This window comes from Urocitellus parryii, chromosome 9, assembly GCF_045843805.1.
Source record: "Urocitellus parryii isolate mUroPar1 chromosome 9, mUroPar1.hap1, whole genome shotgun sequence".
Taxonomy (NCBI): Eukaryota; Metazoa; Chordata; class Mammalia; order Rodentia; family Sciuridae; genus Urocitellus; species Urocitellus parryii.
In genome coordinates this window covers 21,830,295-21,851,778 of record NC_135539.1, presented here as the reverse complement: position 1 = coordinate 21,851,778, position 21,484 = coordinate 21,830,295, and the positions used below count along the sequence as shown (strand labels likewise).

At 43.4% G+C, this 21,484-nt stretch overlaps 2 protein-coding genes across 3 annotated transcripts in view; one reads left to right on the top strand and one right to left on the bottom strand.

Moving 5' to 3' along the window:
• The first annotated feature begins 15,893 nt into the window (after nt 1-15,893).
• Cox6a2 (cytochrome c oxidase subunit 6A2) lies at nt 15,894-19,122 on the top strand. 2 transcript variants are annotated; one of them, XM_026400378.2, is made up of 4 exons: nt 15,894-16,027; nt 16,245-16,381; nt 16,480-16,592; nt 19,021-19,122. In XM_026400378.2, exons 1-3 carry the CDS (start codon nt 15,955-15,957, stop codon nt 16,558-16,560), a joined length of 291 nt encoding a protein of 96 aa, XP_026256163.1. In that variant the 5' UTR covers nt 15,894-15,954; the 3' UTR covers nt 16,561-16,592; nt 19,021-19,122. The 2 variants fall into 2 exon arrangements, with proteins under 2 accessions (XP_026256163.1, XP_026256162.1); XM_026400377.2 differs by lacking the exon at nt 19,021-19,122 and adding an exon at nt 16,894-17,116.
• Itgad (integrin subunit alpha D) overlaps nt 17,215-21,484 on the bottom strand; it is a 29,744-nt gene continuing 25,474 nt past the window's right edge. The window contains exons 24-30 of the mRNA XM_026400376.2: nt 19,764-19,842; nt 19,498-19,605; nt 19,306-19,383; nt 18,985-19,098; nt 18,747-18,848; nt 18,374-18,484; nt 17,215-17,845 (exon numbers count right to left, since the gene is read on the bottom strand). Coding sequence (XP_026256161.2) covers nt 17,732-17,845; nt 18,374-18,484; nt 18,747-18,848; nt 18,985-19,098; nt 19,306-19,383; nt 19,498-19,605; nt 19,764-19,842 — 706 coding nt within the window. The 3' untranslated portion in view covers nt 17,215-17,731. The remainder of the gene's footprint in view (nt 17,846-18,373; nt 18,485-18,746; nt 18,849-18,984; nt 19,099-19,305; nt 19,384-19,497; nt 19,606-19,763; nt 19,843-21,484) is intronic.

The following is a 21,484-nucleotide window of genomic DNA, read 5'->3' as shown; positions in this document are numbered from 1 at the left end:
ACCTCTGAACTTCTTCTCATAAATTTTCTTTGCATGGTCTTTGGTCTCACAGACCAAGAATTCAAACCCACTAATCTTGTAACAGTTAAGAAATGATGTCAGTTTTCCTATAAAAGCCCCATGTAACCTCAGCTCCAGTCCCAGAACTTAAGAGCACTAGCTCATCTCAGTCCACAGGCAACTCTCTGAGAGGTGCTTGGTCTCTTGCTGAGTGCAATTTCCATAACAAGTCTATTTCCCAAGGGTGTAGAAGATGAGGGGAAGACTGTACCAGGAATGGATGAGCTGGCTTAGGGAAGACCTGCCCACTTCCTACCCCAGCCCAGCCAAAAGGCTGAAGTTCCCAGAGCAGTTAACTTCTGCATGGGGGCCAGGGGAATGCCTAGGAAAGGGCAAAGGGGATCACTTGGAAATAGTATTGTGGGCAAGAGGATTGCTGACCAGATCCAAGGCAAAAGAGGAGTTTGGGGATTTTCTGACCCCTCAGCAACCCATGAAGGGTAGGGGAGAAGTCCTTAGCAAGAAGTCCAGGAATGTGACAACCCCTTCTGACCTAATAAGATGCTTCCCTCTCTACCGTGGCCAAGTTTAATCCTAGGAGTGTGAAGATCTCTGAAAATGTCTAAGGTAAGTCCTGGTTTGGGGGCTGGAATTCAAAAGTTATGACTCTACTTCTGGGAAATGTCCACAAAGCCTCCCCTCCTCTTTCCTTCCACTGCTTCCCCACACTGGCTTCTCCAGATCATGGACATGCTGCCTGTCACCTTCCTTGACTCCCAGACCCACTTCAGCCCTTGTGCTATAGTTGCTCAGAGTTGGAAGGGAGGAGGCAAGAAACAGAAGCTCCAACTGGGGTCATGAGAGTGAAGAACTTGGTGATGAGGACTTTCATGTGTTGAAGCCAGAATTAAAAACAGTCAGTACAGATAGGTAGGTGATCCTGGTTGGGTCTAGAGTGAAGGCCACTTGGGTCTGGCAAGTTGGAGACCACCCCTGAGAAACTGAAATGTTAAAGCCTTGAGAGCTCTTTCTCCACTTTTATCAAAATTACCTGCCCCTGCTCCAACCTGTTGCTAAGGTAACCTGTTCCAGGGATTGTTCCTCCCTATAGAGAGTTGTAAAAGTTGTTAATTAATGCATGGGGACCCCCTTCCTGCCTGGATCACTCTACTTTGGCCCCTCCAACCCATCTGCTTCTCACCTTTTGGCCATTCCATGGGAGCATTTCCTGAACCTAGTATGCTCCTGAGCCTAGTCATGTATACAGGAAGGAGAGAGATAAGAAGGAAGAGAGCAGGAGAACAAAGAAAATCTAGGATATATAAAAGGCAGTATGCTCTCACTTCTTGGGATACCAGCTCTGGCCTCTTCATCCATCCCAGAAGAAGTCTCTTTTTAAATAAACCTTGCTTTGTATGCTTGTCTCTGCATGCTTCTCTAATGTTATACTTAAACACATGAGGAAGCAGAACTTGTCACCAATAACCGGTGATATCAGTGTGACCTCCCCAAGACTTGCCAGCCTTCCCCATCCAGAATCTTGCTAAGCTCCAGGAGTGATGTCAAGGAGGCCTCTGGGAAATAAAAAATCAGAGTTCTCCAAGCACATGTACCCAAACTCATACACTCAACTCCCAGGAAAGATCTTAATCCCATCAAACATTTTGTATTATGAGGGCTGGAGACAACTCAGTTGGTAGAGTACTTGCCTAGCATGCATGAAGCCCTGGTTTCATTCATGCCCAGTCACAACAACAACAACAAAAAACCCTCTTTTTTATGAAAGAGTACCTGTAAAAATGATTAAGAATACAATTAGAACTGAAGTTGTGGCAGTGGGGACTTAAAAGTCTGATGTCATCCCGCTGTCAAAAATCAAGAGGTGGACCTGGGCAGGACTCTGGAAATGTTTCTGGGATCCCTAATAAAATTGCAGTGCAGGGGAGGCACTCTGCCTCTCTTCTGAGAGGATTCACTCTCTCTCCTTGAGAGTGTTCCCTTTAATAAACTCATTTCTGTTACTTTGATCAACATGTCTGAAATCTTTCTGAATTGATTCCAAAAATTGGGGTTTGAAGTGGGGTCTTCATGCTGCCTCAGTTTCCTGGAAGGCCCCAGTTCTGTAACAAAAGTAAAGGTTGAAGGGTTGCACACCCCACTCTCCTTGTGGCTAAGGGCCAAGGAAGTTAAGACTAACAGGTTTCTGATTAACATAGCCTGGCTAAATCTACTTAGGTACATTACCTGACTTCCCCTGGCTCCACAACACCTTTATTCTATTTATTTACTTTTTTGTGTGTGGTGCTGGGGATCGAACCCAGGGCCTCACACATGCTAGGCAAGCATTCTACCACTGAGCTACAGCCCCAGCCCCATTATCTGGTTTTTGTTTCCATTAATTGTAACTGCTGGCAGAGAAGCAATCTAGCTGCTTCTCCCCAGTTTAATCAAACTGCATAAAATTCATTTTTTCCCTTTCCATCCTTTGCCTATTTCCTATGCAGCCATGTGGAGGAATCCAGCCAACTGGAAATCAAGCAAGATTCCTAGGCTAAGCTGCTGATAACAGACTGAGGCTGGTGTGGGGCACAACTGGCCCAAAGTATCTTAGAATGGGTGGCAAAATTCAGACTATCAGAGTGCTGCCCATTTGAAGCCCAATTCCTGCCTGATTCCAGGACCGAGATGTGGCTCCCAGATCTGAGGGTATCTGGCAGAAGCAGGAATAGGGTAAAAGTGAGGCACTAATCTCTAATGCAAAATTTAAGTGGCTGCCAAAATAGCAATCAAGAGAAATAATATTTTAATGCAAAATTTAAACAATCAGCAAACCACAGCCTGTGCACTTGTTTTGGTAAGTAAAATTTATTGGATGTAGGGCCAGCCAGGCATTATAATGAGACCAGTAAGTCAGGGTCATGAAAATGCAGGGTAGAATAGTCTCTTAGAATTTAGGTATTTTATTCATTATTGGGTGTTTTTTTTTTTTTTGCAGTAATTTTTTGAGCTATTGAAATTAAAATGCTGTTTATATTGATTACTAAGTCTCCCTACTCCCAGACTGAGGGACTCCAGGGACACTCCTGGGCTAATCCCCACCACTTTTTATTTTTTGAGACAGTGTCTCACTAAGTTGCCCAGGGTGGCCTCAAACTTGTGATCCTCCTGCCTCAACCTCCCAAGTTGGCCTCAAACTTGTGATCCTCCTGCCTCAACCTCCCAAGTTGTTGGGATTACAGGCATGGGCCTCCTTGCCCACATTAATTACTAAAGCTTTTTTTTTGCGCCTCCTTAAATTCTGTGCCAGAAGTTAACGTGCCAAGTGCCAAAGGTCAATGCCTCATCTTACCAAGAGATTACATTCCAGCAACCCAGTGTTCCCCTTCAACCTGGGCAAACCTTCTCCGATTCCTGGAAGGCTTTTCTGCCTGATGCCTCGCACTTCTCCTGATTCCCTGGTGACTCAACCCTCTAGAAGCTCAGTGGCTGGAGCGCACTCCGGGAGGGGCGGAGCTGTCGCGTGCGCATAGCTCAGACTCCACTCCCCGGCGCCATCACTTGTGTGTGACGCGACCTGCTCAGTGCAGCTGGGAGGATCCCTAACTGACGTGGCCTAAGGTGGTGCGCAGGGATCTAAAATTTTTCCCCGAGGAAAGATAGCTCCTAGTTCTCCCTCTTCTTGTTAGGGGCTGGAACAGGGCGGGTCTTAGGCAGCTCTTCGCGGTGGTGGTGCACGGACTGCCCTGAACACTTCGTCCAACTTGGGAATCCAGTGAGAAAGGAGGGGAAAGTTCTTGGGGGAAAAGAGATGAAAGCAAGGCGGCCGGGAATGGAGCTCCCCTGGCTGGGGCTAACTGAGGATGCTCAGGACCCTCTGTGGGGCTGTGGGGACCTCCACATGGATGGCTTTAAGGCGCCCCGGTCAACCTCCCCCTCCCAGGGCCCTTTGTGGGGACTCCCTTCCCAGTAAGCCCACGAAGGCTGCTGCCAAGGGTCCTTCGCCTCGTTCCCTCCCCTCTTTGCGCTGCTAGGGTGCGGAGCTAGGGTCCGATCCTCTCAGGAGAGAGAGGGTGACTAGCTCCCGCTTGACTGCACCTCCAGGAGGCAGGCAGCCATGGATAAGAGCGAAGGGCAGCTGCCTGGGCTTGATGCCTGCTACCTGAAGAAAGGAGGCATTTGTGAACATGTGCCTTTGCCAAGGCCCCGAGCCCTATCCCGAGAAGGTTTAGAATCTGCGCAAACACATTGGAGTGTTTCAGTTTACCATCTACATGCTCTTCCTGGAGCCCAGTTATCCCATGATCTAACCCGTTCCCCGCTTTAACATATCCTAAATGGTAACCTGCTGCAACGCACCCCGACCTGGCCTTGGAATCACGACCTCCTACTACTGGCCCAAGTCCTTCATGGGATTCAGCCCTTAACCCCACCATTGCCAGCCCCTGCATATATAGAGGCCTAAACGCCCACCTTCTGACACGCGTAGCTTTTTCTCAAAACTTCCACCACATCATTGTGACCAAAAGTTTGTTCCATATGGTAAGGTTAAGTTTTGCCATTATCTTACTGTTGAGTCCAGCCTTAATATCCTGAATCATTTTGCATGATTCCATTTATATGAAATTCAACAATAGGCGAAACTAAATTTACCCTGACGTAAAAAAAGAATAAGCTGTGGAGGTAACTGAGGATGAGCTTAGCCTTTTAACTCAAAATTTCTCAACCTTGGCAATTACTCCTGGTGCATCCTGGGTAAAATAAAATTTTAAAGGTCCTGGGTAAAAATTCTAACTTGCACCCAGGGTTGAGAACCACTGCTTTAATCTTGGTCTGGAAGCAGCCTTAACATCCCAGTGTACTGCTCAAATTGTAACATTTTCTTTGTGTTCCCTGTAGGGAATACAGGAAGCACTAACCTAACAATAACAAACATGTCTGATATCCTGTACAAGATAATTGAGAGAGAAAACAAACCAAAAAAGACCAACTAGAAAACTTGATCATCTAGGAATGAATGGGATAAATAAAGCCTGGTCTAGACCAGTGACAGTGAATGTAGGAAGGGACAGCTATAATAATACAGAAAGAATGACAAGTTATGATGGTTAACTATATCAAAAATTTTGGTAGCCGGTGGCACTTGTAATTGTCACGAAGATTAATGTCACTATCATGTCCCTGCTGGTTTCCACAGAAGAGTTGCCAGGATTACTTTGGTCTTCTTAGGGGCTCTCAAAACCATGAAATGGGTCATGGTCATTGTGCCTAGACCAGTCTTGGGTACTAGCAAACAGACCCGCAGTTCTTACTATTATAAGAGTTTCTGCTTTTCCCTTTCTCATATGGGGCGGCAGCTGCACTCCTGGGAATAATTTCTACACAAAAGATTCAACAAGGGAAAAAAAATGACCTCTTCGCAGTGCCACGAAGATACTAATGACAGCATTCTCTGTGCTAACGATGTATTCCCACAATAATGGAAATGAATAAAATACAATACTTATGTTTGTTGCAGCACAATTCACAATCTCTAAATTATGGAATAAACCTATCAACTGATGAATGGATAAAGAAAATGTGGTGTATATATCCATAATGGAGTTTTACTCAGCCATAAAGAATGAAATTATTACAGAATTATATGTATAAATATGAAAAAACACAATAATCAGAAAATGTTCATAAGTTAAAAAGAAAGAAAGTACACATCATTTTGGAGAGTTGTGAAGTTTGATCAATGTGGAAACTCTTAGAACAGTACCTGGCACATAAGTACTTTATAAGTATTAGTGTTTTAAACTGATGGTTTTATTTATAATTTAATAAAATCTTTTCAAAATAATTGACTAGTCAGCACTGATACTCCTGTCCACTATATATCTCAGAAAAGTTTACCACATCTTTGCTCACAGCTTTAATGAAGTATAAATTTCATATAAAGGGCACCCATTTTGAGTGTATGATTTCATCATTTTGATGAGTATATATACTTGTGTAACCACCATCTCAACTCCTCAAAATAAAGGATATTTCATTATCCATCAAAGTTCTTTTCTGCAGTCCTCTGCTCCCTCCCCGACCCAGCTCTTAGATAACAACCATTGGTCCTGCTTTCTGCCTCTATAAATTTAGTTTTGTCAAATTTCATATAAATGGAATCATTAAAAATAGAACACTGAAATCTGATAACCCCAGTTGATACATTAAAATAAATCTTACAATCAAGAAGCATTGGTTCCCGGTATCTCAGGAGGCTAGCCTCAGAGATTTAGTGAGGCCCTAATAACTTAGTGAGACCCTGTCTCAAAATAGAAATTAAAAAGGGCCTGGAGGTCAGAGCTGGGGATATAGCTCATTTGGTAGAGTGTTTGCCTTGCATGCACAAGACCCTGTGTTCAATCCCCAGCACCAAAAAAAGGAGGCGCTGGGGATGTATCTCAGTGGTTAAGCACCCCTGGGTTCAGTCCCCAGTACCAAAAAAAAAAAAAAAAAAAAAGGCCACATTGATTATATGATTCTGAAAACAAAGCCTCCTTTGCAGCAGCTTTTTTGTTTTGTTGTTTTGGGGTTTTATTGTTGGTTGGAGAGGGCCACTGAGGATTGGTGCTACAGCACTTTTAATTTTTTATTTTGAGATAGAGTCTTGCTAAGTTGCTGAGAGTCATGCTAAATTGCTGAGGCTGTCCTCCAACTGGCTATCATCTTGCCTCAGTCTCCCAAATTGCTGAGATTACAGGCATGCACCACCATGCTCAAATCCGTTGCAGATTTATAGTAAAAATGCCTTGTATAGTTTACTTTCCCTCTCTGAAGAGAATTATAATGAATCTGAAATCTCTATTTTCTTCCAAGGACCTGGAAACAACAATGAGGACAAGCTTATTCATGAGGAAGGACACTGTGATGGAGGATATCAAGGGATTTGCCCAAGAACAGTGTTACCTATTTTGGGGACTCAGTCTCAAGAAACACATTCAGAATCTTAAATTAGGAAAATCTCAAGGCAACCGCTTGGTGCCATAGACTGCCAAAACTTTTGGGGCTGGGTACAACTCCCAGACTGTGAACTCACTGGCCACAGGAAACCTATGCCTGGTGAGAAATGTTATAGCTGCTTTGACTGTAGCAAGAGTTTCCTGAACAGTTACTCTCTAACCCATCATCTTCAAAGTCATGTTTGTGAGAAGCCTTAATCCTGTCCCAACTGTGGAAAACATTTCAGCCAACATTCCAACCTATTTCAGCATCAGCGGATTTGCTAGAGAGATAAGCAGGTCCTATGAGAAAGGTTTTGCTTAGAATGCATCCTTTATCCAGCACAGAAGGGTCTACACTGGCAAAAGGCCCTACCAATGTCCCTAGTGTAGTAAGACTTTCAGTGAAAGCTCCAAACTCATTAAGCACCAGAAAATCCGCTCTGGGGAGAAACCTTATATCTGTGGGGAACATGGCAAGGGCTTCATGGGCAGCTCTTTGCTGCTGGTTCAACAGGGAATGCATACTGGGTTAAAGTCCTATGTCTGTCCCCAGTATGTGAAGGCTTTTAGGGATCAGTTGAAGCTGATATGCCACCAGAGTCTATATAGGTCAATGTATTTTCTACCGCTCCACCTGAGGAGATAGCTTTAGTCAGAAGACCTCCCTCACCCAGCCCATCTGCCTGCATACAGGGGAGAAGCCTTATAAGTGTGGGGAGTGAGAGGAGAGCTTCAGCCTCCATACCAAACTCAACTACCATATTGCTTGGCACCAGCCTCAGGCACCCCCTCACCCCCGCACCAAGGCTCCAGCCATACCAGTCCTCCCCTTGCTCCAGCCCATCAGATGTTCAGGTCCGTCTATTTCTATCTCTTCCTATTCATGCCCCTTTATCCTATCCCCTCAAACACACTGACTGATTCTGCCGCCCACCCTACTCAGTCTCCAACCTCTGATCAGACCCATTTTCCCCAGATTCCTTACCTCACCCCATCCTTACACCTTCACTTATGTACGCATTTCCACTCCCAACATATCAAATTTCCCCCATTCCTCCTCTACTCTCCTTTCCCAGTGCTGCATCTACCCCAGGACTCATGCAGAATCCAGATTCCAAGTTTATCCCTGTGGTGAACCAGAAGCAATGGCTGCCAAGTTTACCTGTTCTCAGTGTGGGAAGAGTTTCCCAGGCAATGCACCCATACAGATGAGCAGCCTTACATCTGCTCTGAGTTCCTTCCTGATGCATCACAGAAAGATGCACTTTAGCTGAAAAACCACATCTTTGTGTGGAGTATGGCTGGAGCTTCAATTCAGCATGTCCTCCTGATCAACCACAGGAACATGAATTCAGGGGAATGGCCTTTTACCTGCCCCAGGTGCCAAGAGTGCTTCCAGGAGGCCTAGAAGTTGACCAGGCACCATCAGACTACCCACCTAGCTACTCAGGAGGCTGAGGGTGATGAGACCCAGAAGCTATACAAGTGTGAAACTTGTGGGAAGTAGTTAGGCAACAGGCTACTCTGAATCAAAACTAGAGGACTCAATGCAGACCAGTCCTATCCATTCTGTGGCTTTAGAGCGCCAAACTCCACCACCATGGAACACACACTAGAGAGAAGTCCTACCAGTGCCTCCAGTGTGGGAAGACTTCCAACCAGCCATCTAACCTTGCCAGACACCAAAGAACCCATGCAGTGCAGGTCTGAGTGAGACCTTGTATAGCTTCTCAGGTACACCTGTGGAACAGCCATACATTTCCTTTCTTCCACCCATACTAGCTTCTAAAAGATTTTCTTTTACATATCAATTGTCCTCAGAAATGCTGGAGGTTTTGTATATTGGTGAGTTTTTTTTTTCTTGTCATTGTTTTTGGGGTTTTCCCCCCTTTGAATTCTTTGCTCTCCTTTTCCTTAAATCTCACAGTCTACAGAGTAAAAGAATTAGGCAGGTGGTAAACAAAGGTATATTATTGAAATATGTTCTTGGTATGGACATGAGTAATATAAAGTGATGTATTAATAATAATGGTTAATATTAAATTATTTCTCTTATTTTCTTTTTTTTTGAGGGGTATAGCAGATTGAACCTAGGGGTACTTTTCCACTGAGCTAAATCCCCAGCCCTTTTTTAATTTTTTGAGACAAGGTCTCTGCTAAGTTGCTGAGGCTGGTCTTGAACTCGTGATCCTCTTGCCTCAGTCTCCCAAGCCACAGAGATTACAGCCACTGTACCCAGCTTCCTTTTGCCTAATTTCTCTGGCTAAAATTTCAAGTACTGTATTGAATAGGAGTGCTGAGAGTAGACATCCGGTCTTGTTCCTGACTTCAGAGGAAATTCTTCCTTTAGTTTTTTTTCATTTGATATGATGTTGGCTTTTGAGTTTGTTATATATAGACTTTGTTATGTTTAGGCAAGTTCCTTCCTACTTCCTTCAGATTTTTTTATATCATAAAGGGTGTTGAATTTTGTCAAAAGCTTTTTCTGTATATTTTAAGATGATCATGTTACTTTTGTCCTTGATTCTACATATGTGATGAATCACATTTATTGATTTGCATATGTTAAACCATCTTTGCATCCCTGGAATTAAACCAACTTGATCATGACATATGATCTTTTTAATGTATTGTTGAATTCAGTTTGCAAGTATTAAGGATTTTTACATCTATGTTCATTAGTAATTTTCTTTCCTTGATGTATAATCATCCAGTTTTAGAATCATCATGATACTGGTTTCATAGAATGAGTTTGGAAGTGCTCCTTCCCCTACTATAACATGGAATAATTTGAGGAGCATTGGTATTAGTTCTTGTAAAAGGTATCTACAAATCCATCTGGTCCTGAGATTTTCTTTGTCAGCAGAGTTTATTTTTTTTAATATTTTTGTTTTAGTTGTAGTTGGACACAATACCTTTATCTTATTTATTTACTTTTATGTGGTGTTGAGGATCAAATCTAGCGCCTCGAATTTACTAGGCAAGTGCTCTACCACCGAGCCACAACCCCAGCCTCTGTCAGGAGACTTTATTATTGTTTTAATTTCACTGCCTATTATTGGCTTGTTTAGATTTTTGTGTAGGTCATAGAAATTTATCCATTTCTTCTGTATTTTTCCAATTTATTAGAATTTAACTTTTCAAAATAGTTCCTAATGATCCTCTGGATTTCAGTTGTGTCTGTTGGTAATATCCCTTTTTGTCTCTAATTATATTAATTAGGGTCTTCTCTCTCTTTTGCTTAGTTTGACCACAGGTTTATCAACCTTGGTTTTATCTTACCTTTTCAAAGAACCAACTCTTTGTTTCATTGGTCCTTAGTGTTGTTCGTTTATACTCTAATTATTTTACCAGGTGGTCAAGTTTGTAAGGATTCTGGCTGTGGATATGTACAAGGCAGCGTTCCTCTAGTGAGAAAACTCCTGGAGGGTAACAGGTGCTCTGTTATCTTCATTTGGATATTCTGCAGTTTCTCCCTGGAACTAGTAAGATGACTAATACATGCTCAGTGCCTAGCTGCTATGGTAATGTCCTTTGGGAGGAGGCTCTGGACTAGGAGGCCTCCACCTTAATCTCAAACACTCAGCTTCTGGGAATAAAGGAACTCTCTTAGACAACACCAATGTGTCACTGCACCTAAACCTGCCCACAGAATAGTAACTTTATACAATGAGCAATATGTACTAATGACGTCAATGATCTAATGAAACCTATAGATATAAATAAAGCTGGCAGCTCAGATGAACAGCCCCTTTTTATTTTGCCCCTGTTTCTTGCTTGCTTCTCTGTCTCTCTTTTTGTTTTTCTCTATACAAATTTTTATGCTAAGATCCAGGTTTTTTTTTATCATTGTTGTCTCCTATGATACAATGTGAACCTACTTAAAAGGTTAACTAAGGTGATCATGAAGGTGATGATACCCAATCTATGTCTTCCTGGTTACCTTGCCTGTCATTCAATGATTCTATGGTTATTCTACAGTGATAATAGAGAAAAGCAACTAAAAACAATGTTCTTTATTTGGGTCAGGTGCATTTCATCCACCAACTTGGAGTAATGAGATTACCACAAATTACCAGATGGTCACATCAAATTTTTAGCAGCATCAGTGATAATAGAAAAAGGCCTTCAAAATATCTCTTTAATAATCAGCACTTGCTAATGTTAAAATACTGGTTTAGAAAATATCTGAGATTAATAAGCCATGATCTCAGGGCCCCTTTTATACTGTCTAATGCACACAGCATATAGAATGTGAGACAAAAGTCTCACAAGGGAACAGCCACTTCAACCTCTGTCCCATGGTTAATTCTAGCTCTGGCTTGAGTTCTACCAGTCATGAGATCAACTGAGCACAAGTGTGCAGATGTGGTCAGCTCAGCCAAAACCCTGTGTCCTCAGCATTAGATATAGATTTGAGGGAAACCAGGTTGTAGCATGTGAATTTATTTTGTAATGTAACATTACACTATTATGAAATGGAAAAAATAAAAGTATAAAGCCTCAGCCATTACATATTTTGCAATTTGGGCTATCTCCCAATGTGTAATTTGTTTGACTAACTTTATTTTAATGAATATTAAATTCCCTCAAGTGCCCATTACATTTAATTCATTAAAGGCATACATACCCCAGAACATTTATCTATCTCCAAAAGAAGGCAAAAAATCCTCAATAAAACATAGATCACAGTACAGGGAACAAATTTGCTGATAAAAGTTTAGAGATATGCTGTAGTTTCACAGACTTTAGCAATAAACTAAGACATAAAACCTCAACTCAAATTTATTTATTTTTGTGGTACTGGGGATTGAACCCAAGAGTGCTCTATCACTGAGCTACATCCCCAGCCCTTTTAAAATTTTATTTTTTTAAAAAAATGTTTTTAGTTATAGATGGACACAATACCTTTACCTTATTTGTTTATTTTTCTTCCTGTGGGTGCTGAGGATCAAACCCAGGGCCTCACTTGTGTTAGGCGAGTGCTCTACCACTGAGCCACAACCCCAGCCCTTAAATTTTATTTTGAGATAGGGTCTTGCTAAGTTGAACAGGCTGGCCTCAAAATTGCAGTTCTCCTGCTTCAACCTCCTGAGTTGCTGGGATTACAGGCAGGCACTCCCATGCCTGACCCCATCTCAAACTGAGTTTTAAAAATGGAAGATTTGTTATTTCACATAACTGAAAATTCAGGGTACAGAAGTTTATAAATTCTGGCACATCTTTATTTAGGACCCAAAAAACAAGGCAAAATCTTTCCCCATCTTTTGGTCTGCTATTAAAAATGGTCTCAATATTGGCTTCAGTCTACTGCTCCAGTCTGAGGTTCCAGCAGCTCCATGTCTCAATAGTATAAGAAAGAAGTCCCAAAATTCATGACCCATAGACTTCAGTTCCTCCCTAAACCAATCACTCATAACCAAGAGAACAGAATATTCTAATTGCCTAGGCCTGGATCATGTGTCCCCTCATAGAGCTTGAGAAGGAAGTCAACCACAAATGGACTGTGAACTTGAAATAAAAGGTAGTAGTTTCACAAAGAGACTCTTTGGTACTATTATCAGAAGAAGAAGACATGGATATGTTAAATACAATAAATAAGAGTCCATTGGCCTGAGACTATTCCATACTTTGAGTTTCTACCCAACAAACTACAATGGAATTTAATATGAAAACTACCAAAATCTAAATTGGGAGTGTTGTTGTTATTTGTCACAGCAAAATCTCAGCCCACCACAAGCAACCCAAATCCAGTCAATCACAGGCAACCAACTGTCAGGCAATGTTGAATAAAGGCAAATGCCTAACTATAACCTGTCAAGTTGTTTCTGTACTTCACTTTGCTATTCAGCCGATGAAAGCTCAAGGCCTACACTGCACAGGAGAGCTCTCAACACCTTTCAGTTTAGAGTGGTGCCCTATTCATGAATCATTCTTTGTTCAAATAAACTCTGTTATGTTTAATTTGTTTAAAGTTTTTCTTTTACAGATATATTGAGCACATGATACAAAATAATAGATGTCCATTATAACATGATTGTAGGCCCTCCCAATGGTAGAGGGAGCTAACAACCCCTCTTGAGGCCTGTAATGTTTACAGCCCAGTTGTGCTAGGGTAGTGGGGTAGGTTGCTGAGAGACCAAAGAAGACACCTAAAGATGGGATGTGAGATATAAGGTTTACTAAGAAACACTTATGGGGAAGATCCAGTGGCAACAGTCTAGGTGCCTGGCCAGAAAGATCAATGGCAATGGGGTGGACAGGTGCTTCCATTTCACAAGGTGCCTCCAGTGCTTCACCATAAAATAGTGCCTCCGACCCCCTTCAACACTTTGTACAGTGAGGGCCAGCTGGACAAGCACTCCTTCTCCACAGCGCTCTGATACCACAAGAAGAGGGGTTGTACATATTATGCTACAGACGTAGTGACATCATCAATTTAGCTTGCTTTTACCTGTGACCAGCATCCCAAGGAACTTGTTGTGAATGCAAAAAAGCCACTTTGTACTGATAACACTAACTTGCCCTAATTCCCAGCATACGAGAGAAAGCCAGTGTCCCTCAGGATAATTTATATCTGGATATTTGAGCCTAGACTCACTCTCATTGTTCCCTTAACCTGGCTAGGTTTTGGGGTGTGGGGAGGGTCCCTTCAGGGACATAGTATTTTATTGTCCTTTTCTTCAAAGATGACACAAGACCCTATCATTCTATTGCCATTATTGATTCTGTCTTGTTTCCAACTCTCTCAACTGTTCATCCTAGTTAACCCATGTTCTGTGTCATCATATAATTGTTTTTGTGGGACATTTCCAATTTCGAGTATTCCATTCTAGGACACCACACACAAAATTTATATTTAATAGATCACAAGTTGTGATTGGTCTTGGCTTTGGAAAATCTAGTCATAGTATGACCCAGGAAGAGGCATAAAAGAAACTGACAGAGTTGTCCCTCTGCCTTCACCACCAGTAGCTGAAGTATGTCTCACAAAGGATGGGAATGCTACTCACTGGGGTCTATTTAACAACTGGAAAGTTTGTTCTTCCCTCTACCTAAAATAAAGAACAAATGAAACCTCTAGAACTTGGAAGCTTTGGCAGAAAACCAATTAATTTATGTGAGAGAGAACTTAAGAAATAATTGTAAGTACAAAGACTGCTGCCTCTCCACAGAGGCAGTTAGGACAGAAGTATGATCAGCCTAGAAAAGCACAAACTAAGTACAAGTCTTTGGGTACTTGGTCAAATGCACCACACGATGGCGACAGCAGCAAAGTAGCAGCCCTTGGGGCATTAACCAAAGGGGTTGGAATTTCCAGTGAAGTGTTTGGTAACGGTCAGCAAACAAACCTGAGGGGCTATTCAGGGAAGAAAGAGAACCTACAAGCCTTCCCATTAAACACACCCCCTTGTCATTTCTGTTTCTTCAGGAGCTACAGTTGGTATATCTGAAGAGAAGGGATTTGATGGGTTGTGAATAGAGGGAGATGCCAGGGAAATTTAAAGTCCCATCTCCACAGCTACTCCAAAGTCACTGGGAAAAGGCAATTGAAAGAATTCTATAGCTCAGTGAGGGCTCAGGAATAACTTAGCCATGCTATGTAACATTTGACCATTCAACAAGATTGAAGAAGAGAAGGGGTGGAGGGAGGGAGGACAAGAAGGAAGAAGGTGGTTCAGCTTAGAACCAACAGGAGGTACAGTTATAGAGCCCCTTCTTGAAATTGTACCTTCTTCATTTTTCTTAAATTCATATTCAGCATATCAGCCTTTGATAAATGTTGGGGGCATCCTGTTAAATTCTGAAAAGACATTTCTATAGGGTTAACCAAAAGAAGATGGTTCAAACATTCATTAAATACATATTTTTGGAACATGTATTTCATGCCAGGTTCCATGCTGGGTGCTGAGGATATGACAATGAACAAAGCAGATCTCATCCCTGCCTGGTCCCGTAGCTTTATGGTGACCTGCCTTGATACAAGCTGCGTGCAGGCCTGCCTATGCTTTCTTTTTTCTCTCCAAAAAAGTCAGAGTGAAATAACACATTTTGCAGAAGACATTGGTTAGATTTGTGGCTACCCAGAATTTTCTGAATAATTTTCCCATTCTTGAGGATTTTCCCCACAGTATAATTCCTGCCTGCCTAAGACAGAAGCCAAGACTCACCTTCCCAGACTTTCTTGCAACTAGATCACAAGCAAAATGACCAGGTATTGCCAATTGGTGCACCCACATGATTTATGGATTAAAAAGAGAGAAACCCGTGGAAACAAACTTCACAAGGAAACCATTTTCAAAACAGGGTGAGGATGGGCAAGTTTAGCTTCCCAAGGCTGTGTAAATGGAAGTTTTTGGCATCCAGGGTTCAGCAGTGGCCTTCAAAACGGTTCATTTCTCACTGTGCAGATTGAGGCCTCTCTGGCTGTACCAGAAATACCCTGAGCTAACTAAGATTGTCAGCTGCTTATCTTTCAAAACGAGTTATGAGTTCTGTTCTTTGCAAGGAACTGTGATTAAAACATATACTAAATGACTGTTTTGTGTCAGACTTTAAACTGGCACACTTCTATTTTACTTAAACTTCATTAGAAAAAATAATTTAAGTACAAATTATAGATTTTACAGTTGGAAAAAAGGATTCAAAAAGACCCTTGATCTATTCTACAAATACTTATTAAAGGCCTACTGTGTGCCAGCCACTGGGAATAAGGAATAAATTAGTTCTCCGCAACTATTTTAAAAACAGCATATTGTACTTTACATGTCCCCTTGTCAAAATAAAAGACACAGTAAACCCACCGCCTGGAGAGGATCTCCTTCCAGTCAGGCCCCATTTTAAATATAGAAGACCCCTAAAAATAGCCACCCAAGTTCCGACTCAACAGGTGATTGGCTCAAAAAAGGGGAGGAGAACGTAAGCCTCAGTGAAGGAGAGTGGAAGGACAGTGCCATTCCCAGCTTCTCTTGCCACAATGGCTCTGCCTCTGAGGTTCTTGAGTAGGGGTTTGGCCAGCACAGCCAAGGGAGACCACGGAGGGGCAGGAGGTGAGTGGAGCCAGCGTGCCTGACCCTCTTGCTTACTGGTTTTGCCCACCTGGTTCCTACACACACACACACACACACACACACACACACACACACACACACACACGCCTAGCCTCCGGGCAACCCCCTACTCGGGCTAAGCGACCCCAGACCTTCCAAGGGCCTCCGCCTGGAGGCCTTGACCTTCTCTCTCACCCTCGCCCTTGCTCTCACCCAGCCAGCACCTGGCGCCTCCTGACCTTCGTGCTGGCGCTCCCCAGTGTAGCTCTGTGCACCGTCAACTGCTGGCTGCACGCAGGCCACCGCGAGCGCCCAGAGTTCATCCCCTACCACCACCTCCGCATTCGCACCAAGGTATGCGGGACCCAGAGGGCGGGCAAAGGGGGTGCGGGGACACCCCCTGGCCCGGGGCCGCTCTGACACTCTCTGTCCCTTCTCGGCTCTCTCTACAGCCCTTCGCCTGGGGGGACGGCAACCACACTCTTTTCCACAATCCCCACTTCAACCCTCTGCCCACGGGCTACGAAGACTGAAGCCCCAGCGGACAATCCCAAGCACAATAAAGGTGTGAAAGTTTTGTGTCCTTAGGCTTTTTGGGGACAGCGGGAGCCGAAGGGTTGGGTGGGGCCCCGCTGGGCTGCACCGATTATCCAGGGCTCGGCCTGTCGGCTCGGCGCATGCGCGGGCTGCGTGGTTGCTCTCGCGTGTTACTCCCAAGTTGCTTATAATGGCAGGTGCTCGAGGGACCTGCGTGAACAGGTAGGCAATCTCCGTCCCCCTCTCTTACCCATTAATATTTAGGTCTCTAGGCTGTACAGGGTTTTCACATAACTGAATCCAGATATCATTTTGTTCCTCTTCTCTAGAGGAGGAACCTAAGATTCTCAGCGACCTCATTGTCTGCAGCTGATCAAAGGTCCGATGGGAACCCAGGAGTGCAGACCTGAAGTAACTCTCCCCTGACACACCCAGGCATCTGTGAATCCTGGCTATCTACAGATAGCCCTAATTTCAAATGTGGGCCCTGCCGTCCTCTGTGTGAGGTGTCATGACCTAATTCTGGATTTGAAATATTTTGGTCATTCTCTATGATGCTTTTCTGTATTAGTCTGGAAATGAGAGAGTCCTTTCTGGAAGCCTGGCTCTCCTGGATTTTGGGGTCCCATTCAAGGGAAACTTGGGTTCAAATGAGCTCTGACTGAACATTCCACCGCCTTTCCCACTTTTCATGACTAAAGATCCTGAAGCCTGTGCATAGCCCATGACAGACCAATATGCTCTGGCACGCGCGCGCGCACACACACACACACACACACTCACACACACACACACTTCCTTTAAATCTCTCTCCTGATACTCCCAGGTATCAGAGAAAGTGAGAGGACATTTTTAATCCCACAATTTGGTTTCTCTACCTATTTCTAGAACCTCATCCCTGGGTTAGAACTCTTCCATACAAGGAAAATGTGATAAACATTCTCAGTTTGTATGATAAATATCCATATGAAAATTTATGCTGGCATCATATCTGATCCTGAAAAAGTCCAAGAGATATGTACAGATATAAAAACCTTTCAACTCCTCAGAAAGGTGGCTTAATACCTGATAGGTTGCTCAGGCAAGTCCGGATCCATGTGAAAGTAGATTCATAGGTAGGGACAAAACTAACTCATGGAAGTAGAGATAAATTTTAAAAGTGGATTATTAAGACAAAGACAAATTTGGTGCCTCATAGGTGAAATTCTCCCCTCCTAATGTAGGAGTATCTTCAGGCTTTCCATCTAACATTTCTTTGTATCGACGTTTAAAGAAGCCAAGCTGTGAAAAGAAATAAATCAGAAATACTGGGTATGAGAATAGGAAGAAACTGAGAGAGAAGAAGAGAACTAAGTAAGCTTATGTTTTTGTGCCAGAACATTTATATGAACAACAGCTATCATATATTGAATATCTAGAATAGAAAAGCATAGATTCTGCAGGCAGGCAGATTTATACATATACCCTGGCCTCATTTCTGCCTAATTTCATGTAATCTATGAGGTAAGCCTTATTATCATTTAAAAAATGAGAAACAAGGGGCTTGGGTTGTAACTTAGTGGTAAAGAGCACTTGCCTAGCATGTATGAGGCACTGGGTTCAATTCTCAGCACCACATATAAATAAATAAAATGAGAAACAGATTCAGAGAGGTTGAGCAACTTGCTAACATACAGTAAATAAATTCTAGAGGCAAAATGTGTGTCTAGTCCTGTCTGGCACTATAGTCAGATTCTCACTCTATTATCCTGTCTGTGACAGGGCTGGGTTTGGCTGCTGGTGGTGTTAGGAGTGGAATAAAGTACTTGCCTTATACAATGTGGCTGTGATAAGAGCCAGCAGCAGCAGACCTCCCACAGAGCTGCCCACGATGAGGGAGATGGGATTATAGACCTCAAATTCTTCTAGCAGTGTCTCCATCTGATTTGGAGATCAGAAAGCATGAGGTTTCATGTTGCCTCAGACTTCCCCAGGGTTCTCCAAACTTTAGCTCCCTTCCCTCCTTCCCTAGGCCCTGCTCCAAGAGGTGAGATCCAGGAACACTCATACTCTTCAGGACCTTTGTCTTGCCCAGGGACTTTCCTCCCTCCTCCCTCTAAGTTTTCAACCCCCCACCAGCAGCACAGATTTAGTATCAGGAGCCTCTTACCAGCCTGGCCACTGCCTACCACACAGTCACTACCTGGGCTCTCAAAAATGCCTCCTGTCCTGGAAGCTGGGCATACACAGATCTATCAAACGTGATTTCAGCCACACTCATGATCAACACCTTCTTCTGCAATGTCTGCAAGACAGTGTTAGGGTGAGGGGAGCTAGGGAATTGTCTCTGAGGGAAACTCAGAGTTCAGCAAATGACCTGGCCTAAGACTTGGTGCAGACCCATCAGATACCATGTGAATCTGGGGGAAGGGCCTACACACCTGGCTGACCCAGCCAAAGCTGATGTTGCCTTTCAGGATGAAGTCAAGCTCCTCCTGGATGCCGAAGGAAGGGATGTCACAGCGGAACCTCATGCAGTCAGCAATGGAACAGTTCTTGAGACAGGAGAGGAAAGAAGTTGAGGAAGATCTTCACTTAGGGTGGAGGGGGGACCATAAAACGAAATAAAGGATGCAGAGTTTGGGTGGAAAATAGATGAAAAATTACAAGATAAATGCATAATTCTATAATCTAGCAATACATTTTTGCTATATCCCCCAATATGGGCTGGTCCGATAATGGGGACTCAGGGTCTTTCTTACCAGCACAGAACTCCTTGGAATCTGGGTCAGGAAGTCAGAATGCTGGGGAGGTTCCCTCTCTGACATGCAGGGGAGACTCTAGTTGAAAAAAAAAAAATTCTTAGCAGCATAAGGATCAACATTTCCCTGATAAGAGGGTGTGCAGTACCTGTGGGATCAGTTCCTGGAGAGAGAGGAAAGACAGGCAAGCACCTGTGAAGGGGCCATCACAGTTACATCCCACACAGGCACATCATTCAGCAAGATGGGAACCCAGAATATTATGCTGATGGCCAGATCCCGCTGACTTAGGTTATTCACCTGCAGAAAATTGAGACCAAATGACATTATAGTCCCTGCCACATACCAAATCCCACTTCTTTCCTAGTGATAGCCCTGGAGTCTTCTGCATCTTTCCCACCAACTTCCAACTCCATGCACACCAGGAAGGACAGACATGAATATGTCCCAGCTCTTACGCGGTATCGATGTTCTGCCTCTTTCCTGCTGCTCTCATCAGAAATAGAAAAGCTGAAGTACTTGGTGGATTCTTCCTGTCTGGAGAGAAAGGGCCTGTTGGTGAAAAAACAGCCCTACCCTCATCCCCAGTTGTGCCCTAGATTGCTGCAGAGAGCAATGTTGGGCCCAGAAAGTGACCTAGGCAAACACTAAGGTCCCACATACCTCTGCAGCTCAGCTTCAGCTTAGTCCCCCCCTCACTGCCTTTTGCCTCTGTCACCCAAAACTACCAGCTCTTCCCTTGATACCTGTGGCTCTTTCACATCCCCATGACTTTGCACAAGTTCTTTCTTCGACCTGGAATGTCCTTACCCACTCCTCTTCTGGAAATTTTCATTTAAACGCTCAATTTGAACATCACCTCTCAGAATATCTAAAATTTTTCCTATAGGAAAAAGGCATTCACATTGCTTTCTCTAGTAGATACAGGACTGGCCTCAGATGATGCTTGCAGAGGCTGCTGCCAGAACAAATAACCCTAAGGGGAATCCAGGGAGTGACAGCTGAAGAAAAAGCGAAATAATGGCTCCTCTGTGATGGCAATGAAGAAGATAAATGTGGTCATCTTGGGGAAGGATAGTAAATGTGAAGGAAGATAGTAAGTGAACTTAAGCCTACAAAAGAGACATAAGTGTTTCAGGCTACAGGAGGATTTCCATCCATCTATCCATCCATCCATCCCTCCACTTATGGCTTCTTTCAGAAAATATTTACCATATACCAGGCTATGTGGATGGCCATGGAGATTCAACAGTTAATCCACAATCTCTGCCTTCTCAGAGCTTTAAGATCTCAGTAGAATCAAACAGTCAAGAATAAAGACCTGCACTTTTCCCTAGCACCCAGAGCACAAAAGCCAAACCAGCTACACAGAAACTTTGTGGGCCCCAGCAGTTTTCCCATTATTACTTGCTAAGTAAGAACACAGGAACTGGGGTTGTAGTCTAGAGTAGAGCAATTGCTTAGCATGTGCAAGGCCCTGAATCCTATCCTCAGAACACAGAGAAGCTGCCTGAGTTCACATCTCAAATTAGCACTTCCTACTCAAGTAACTTGAGGTAAGCAACTTAGCCTCTCTGGAGACCTATAGTTTTTTTTCCTCCTTAAAATAGGGGTGCTTATAATATTGCCTACTTGTAGCAGACTTGTGATGGGGGTTATAGCAGCACCTAGCACCTGTGAGTCCTCCATAACTGTTAGCATTTACTTTTCTCTCATTGTGCTAGCCTTTCTCTTTGCTCCCCTGCCTCCTATGCTTTAGTTTTCTTTTTTTAAATTTTCTTGTTCTAAACTTCTTTTTTTAAATTTAAGCAAATCATCCGACTTTCCTGAGTTTTCAGAGAAGCATATAGCATATGGCCATGGACACAGGCCCTGGAATCAAACCATCTGGGCTCCCTAACTTGTATTAGCCTTCACGAGCAAAAAACCTGTCTCCCAGGGTAACCTTGTAAGGCATCCAATATGATTTACCTGGTGAATGATGGGATCAAGTTATTTAACCTCTTAATTTTTCATTTTTTTTTTAAAGAGAGAGTGAGAGAGGAGAGAGAGAGAGAGAGAGAGAATTTTTTTAATATTTATTTTCTAGTTCTCGGCGGACACAACATCTTTGTTGGTATGTGGTGCTGAGGATCGAACCCGGGCCGCACGCATGCCAGGCGAGCGCGCTACCGCTTGA

Coding starts and splice junctions, on each gene's coding strand:
- Cox6a2 (XM_026400378.2), top strand. CDS start 15,955: ATGGCTCTGCCTCTGAGGTTCTTGAGTAGGGGTTTGGCCAGCACAGCC. Junction 16,028..16,244: donor AGACCACGGAGGGGCAGGAG/GTGAGTGGAGCC, acceptor GCTCTCACCCAG/CCAGCACCTGGCGCCTCCTG. Junction 16,382..16,479: donor ACCTCCGCATTCGCACCAAG/GTATGCGGGACC, acceptor CTCTCTCTACAG/CCCTTCGCCTGGGGGGACGG.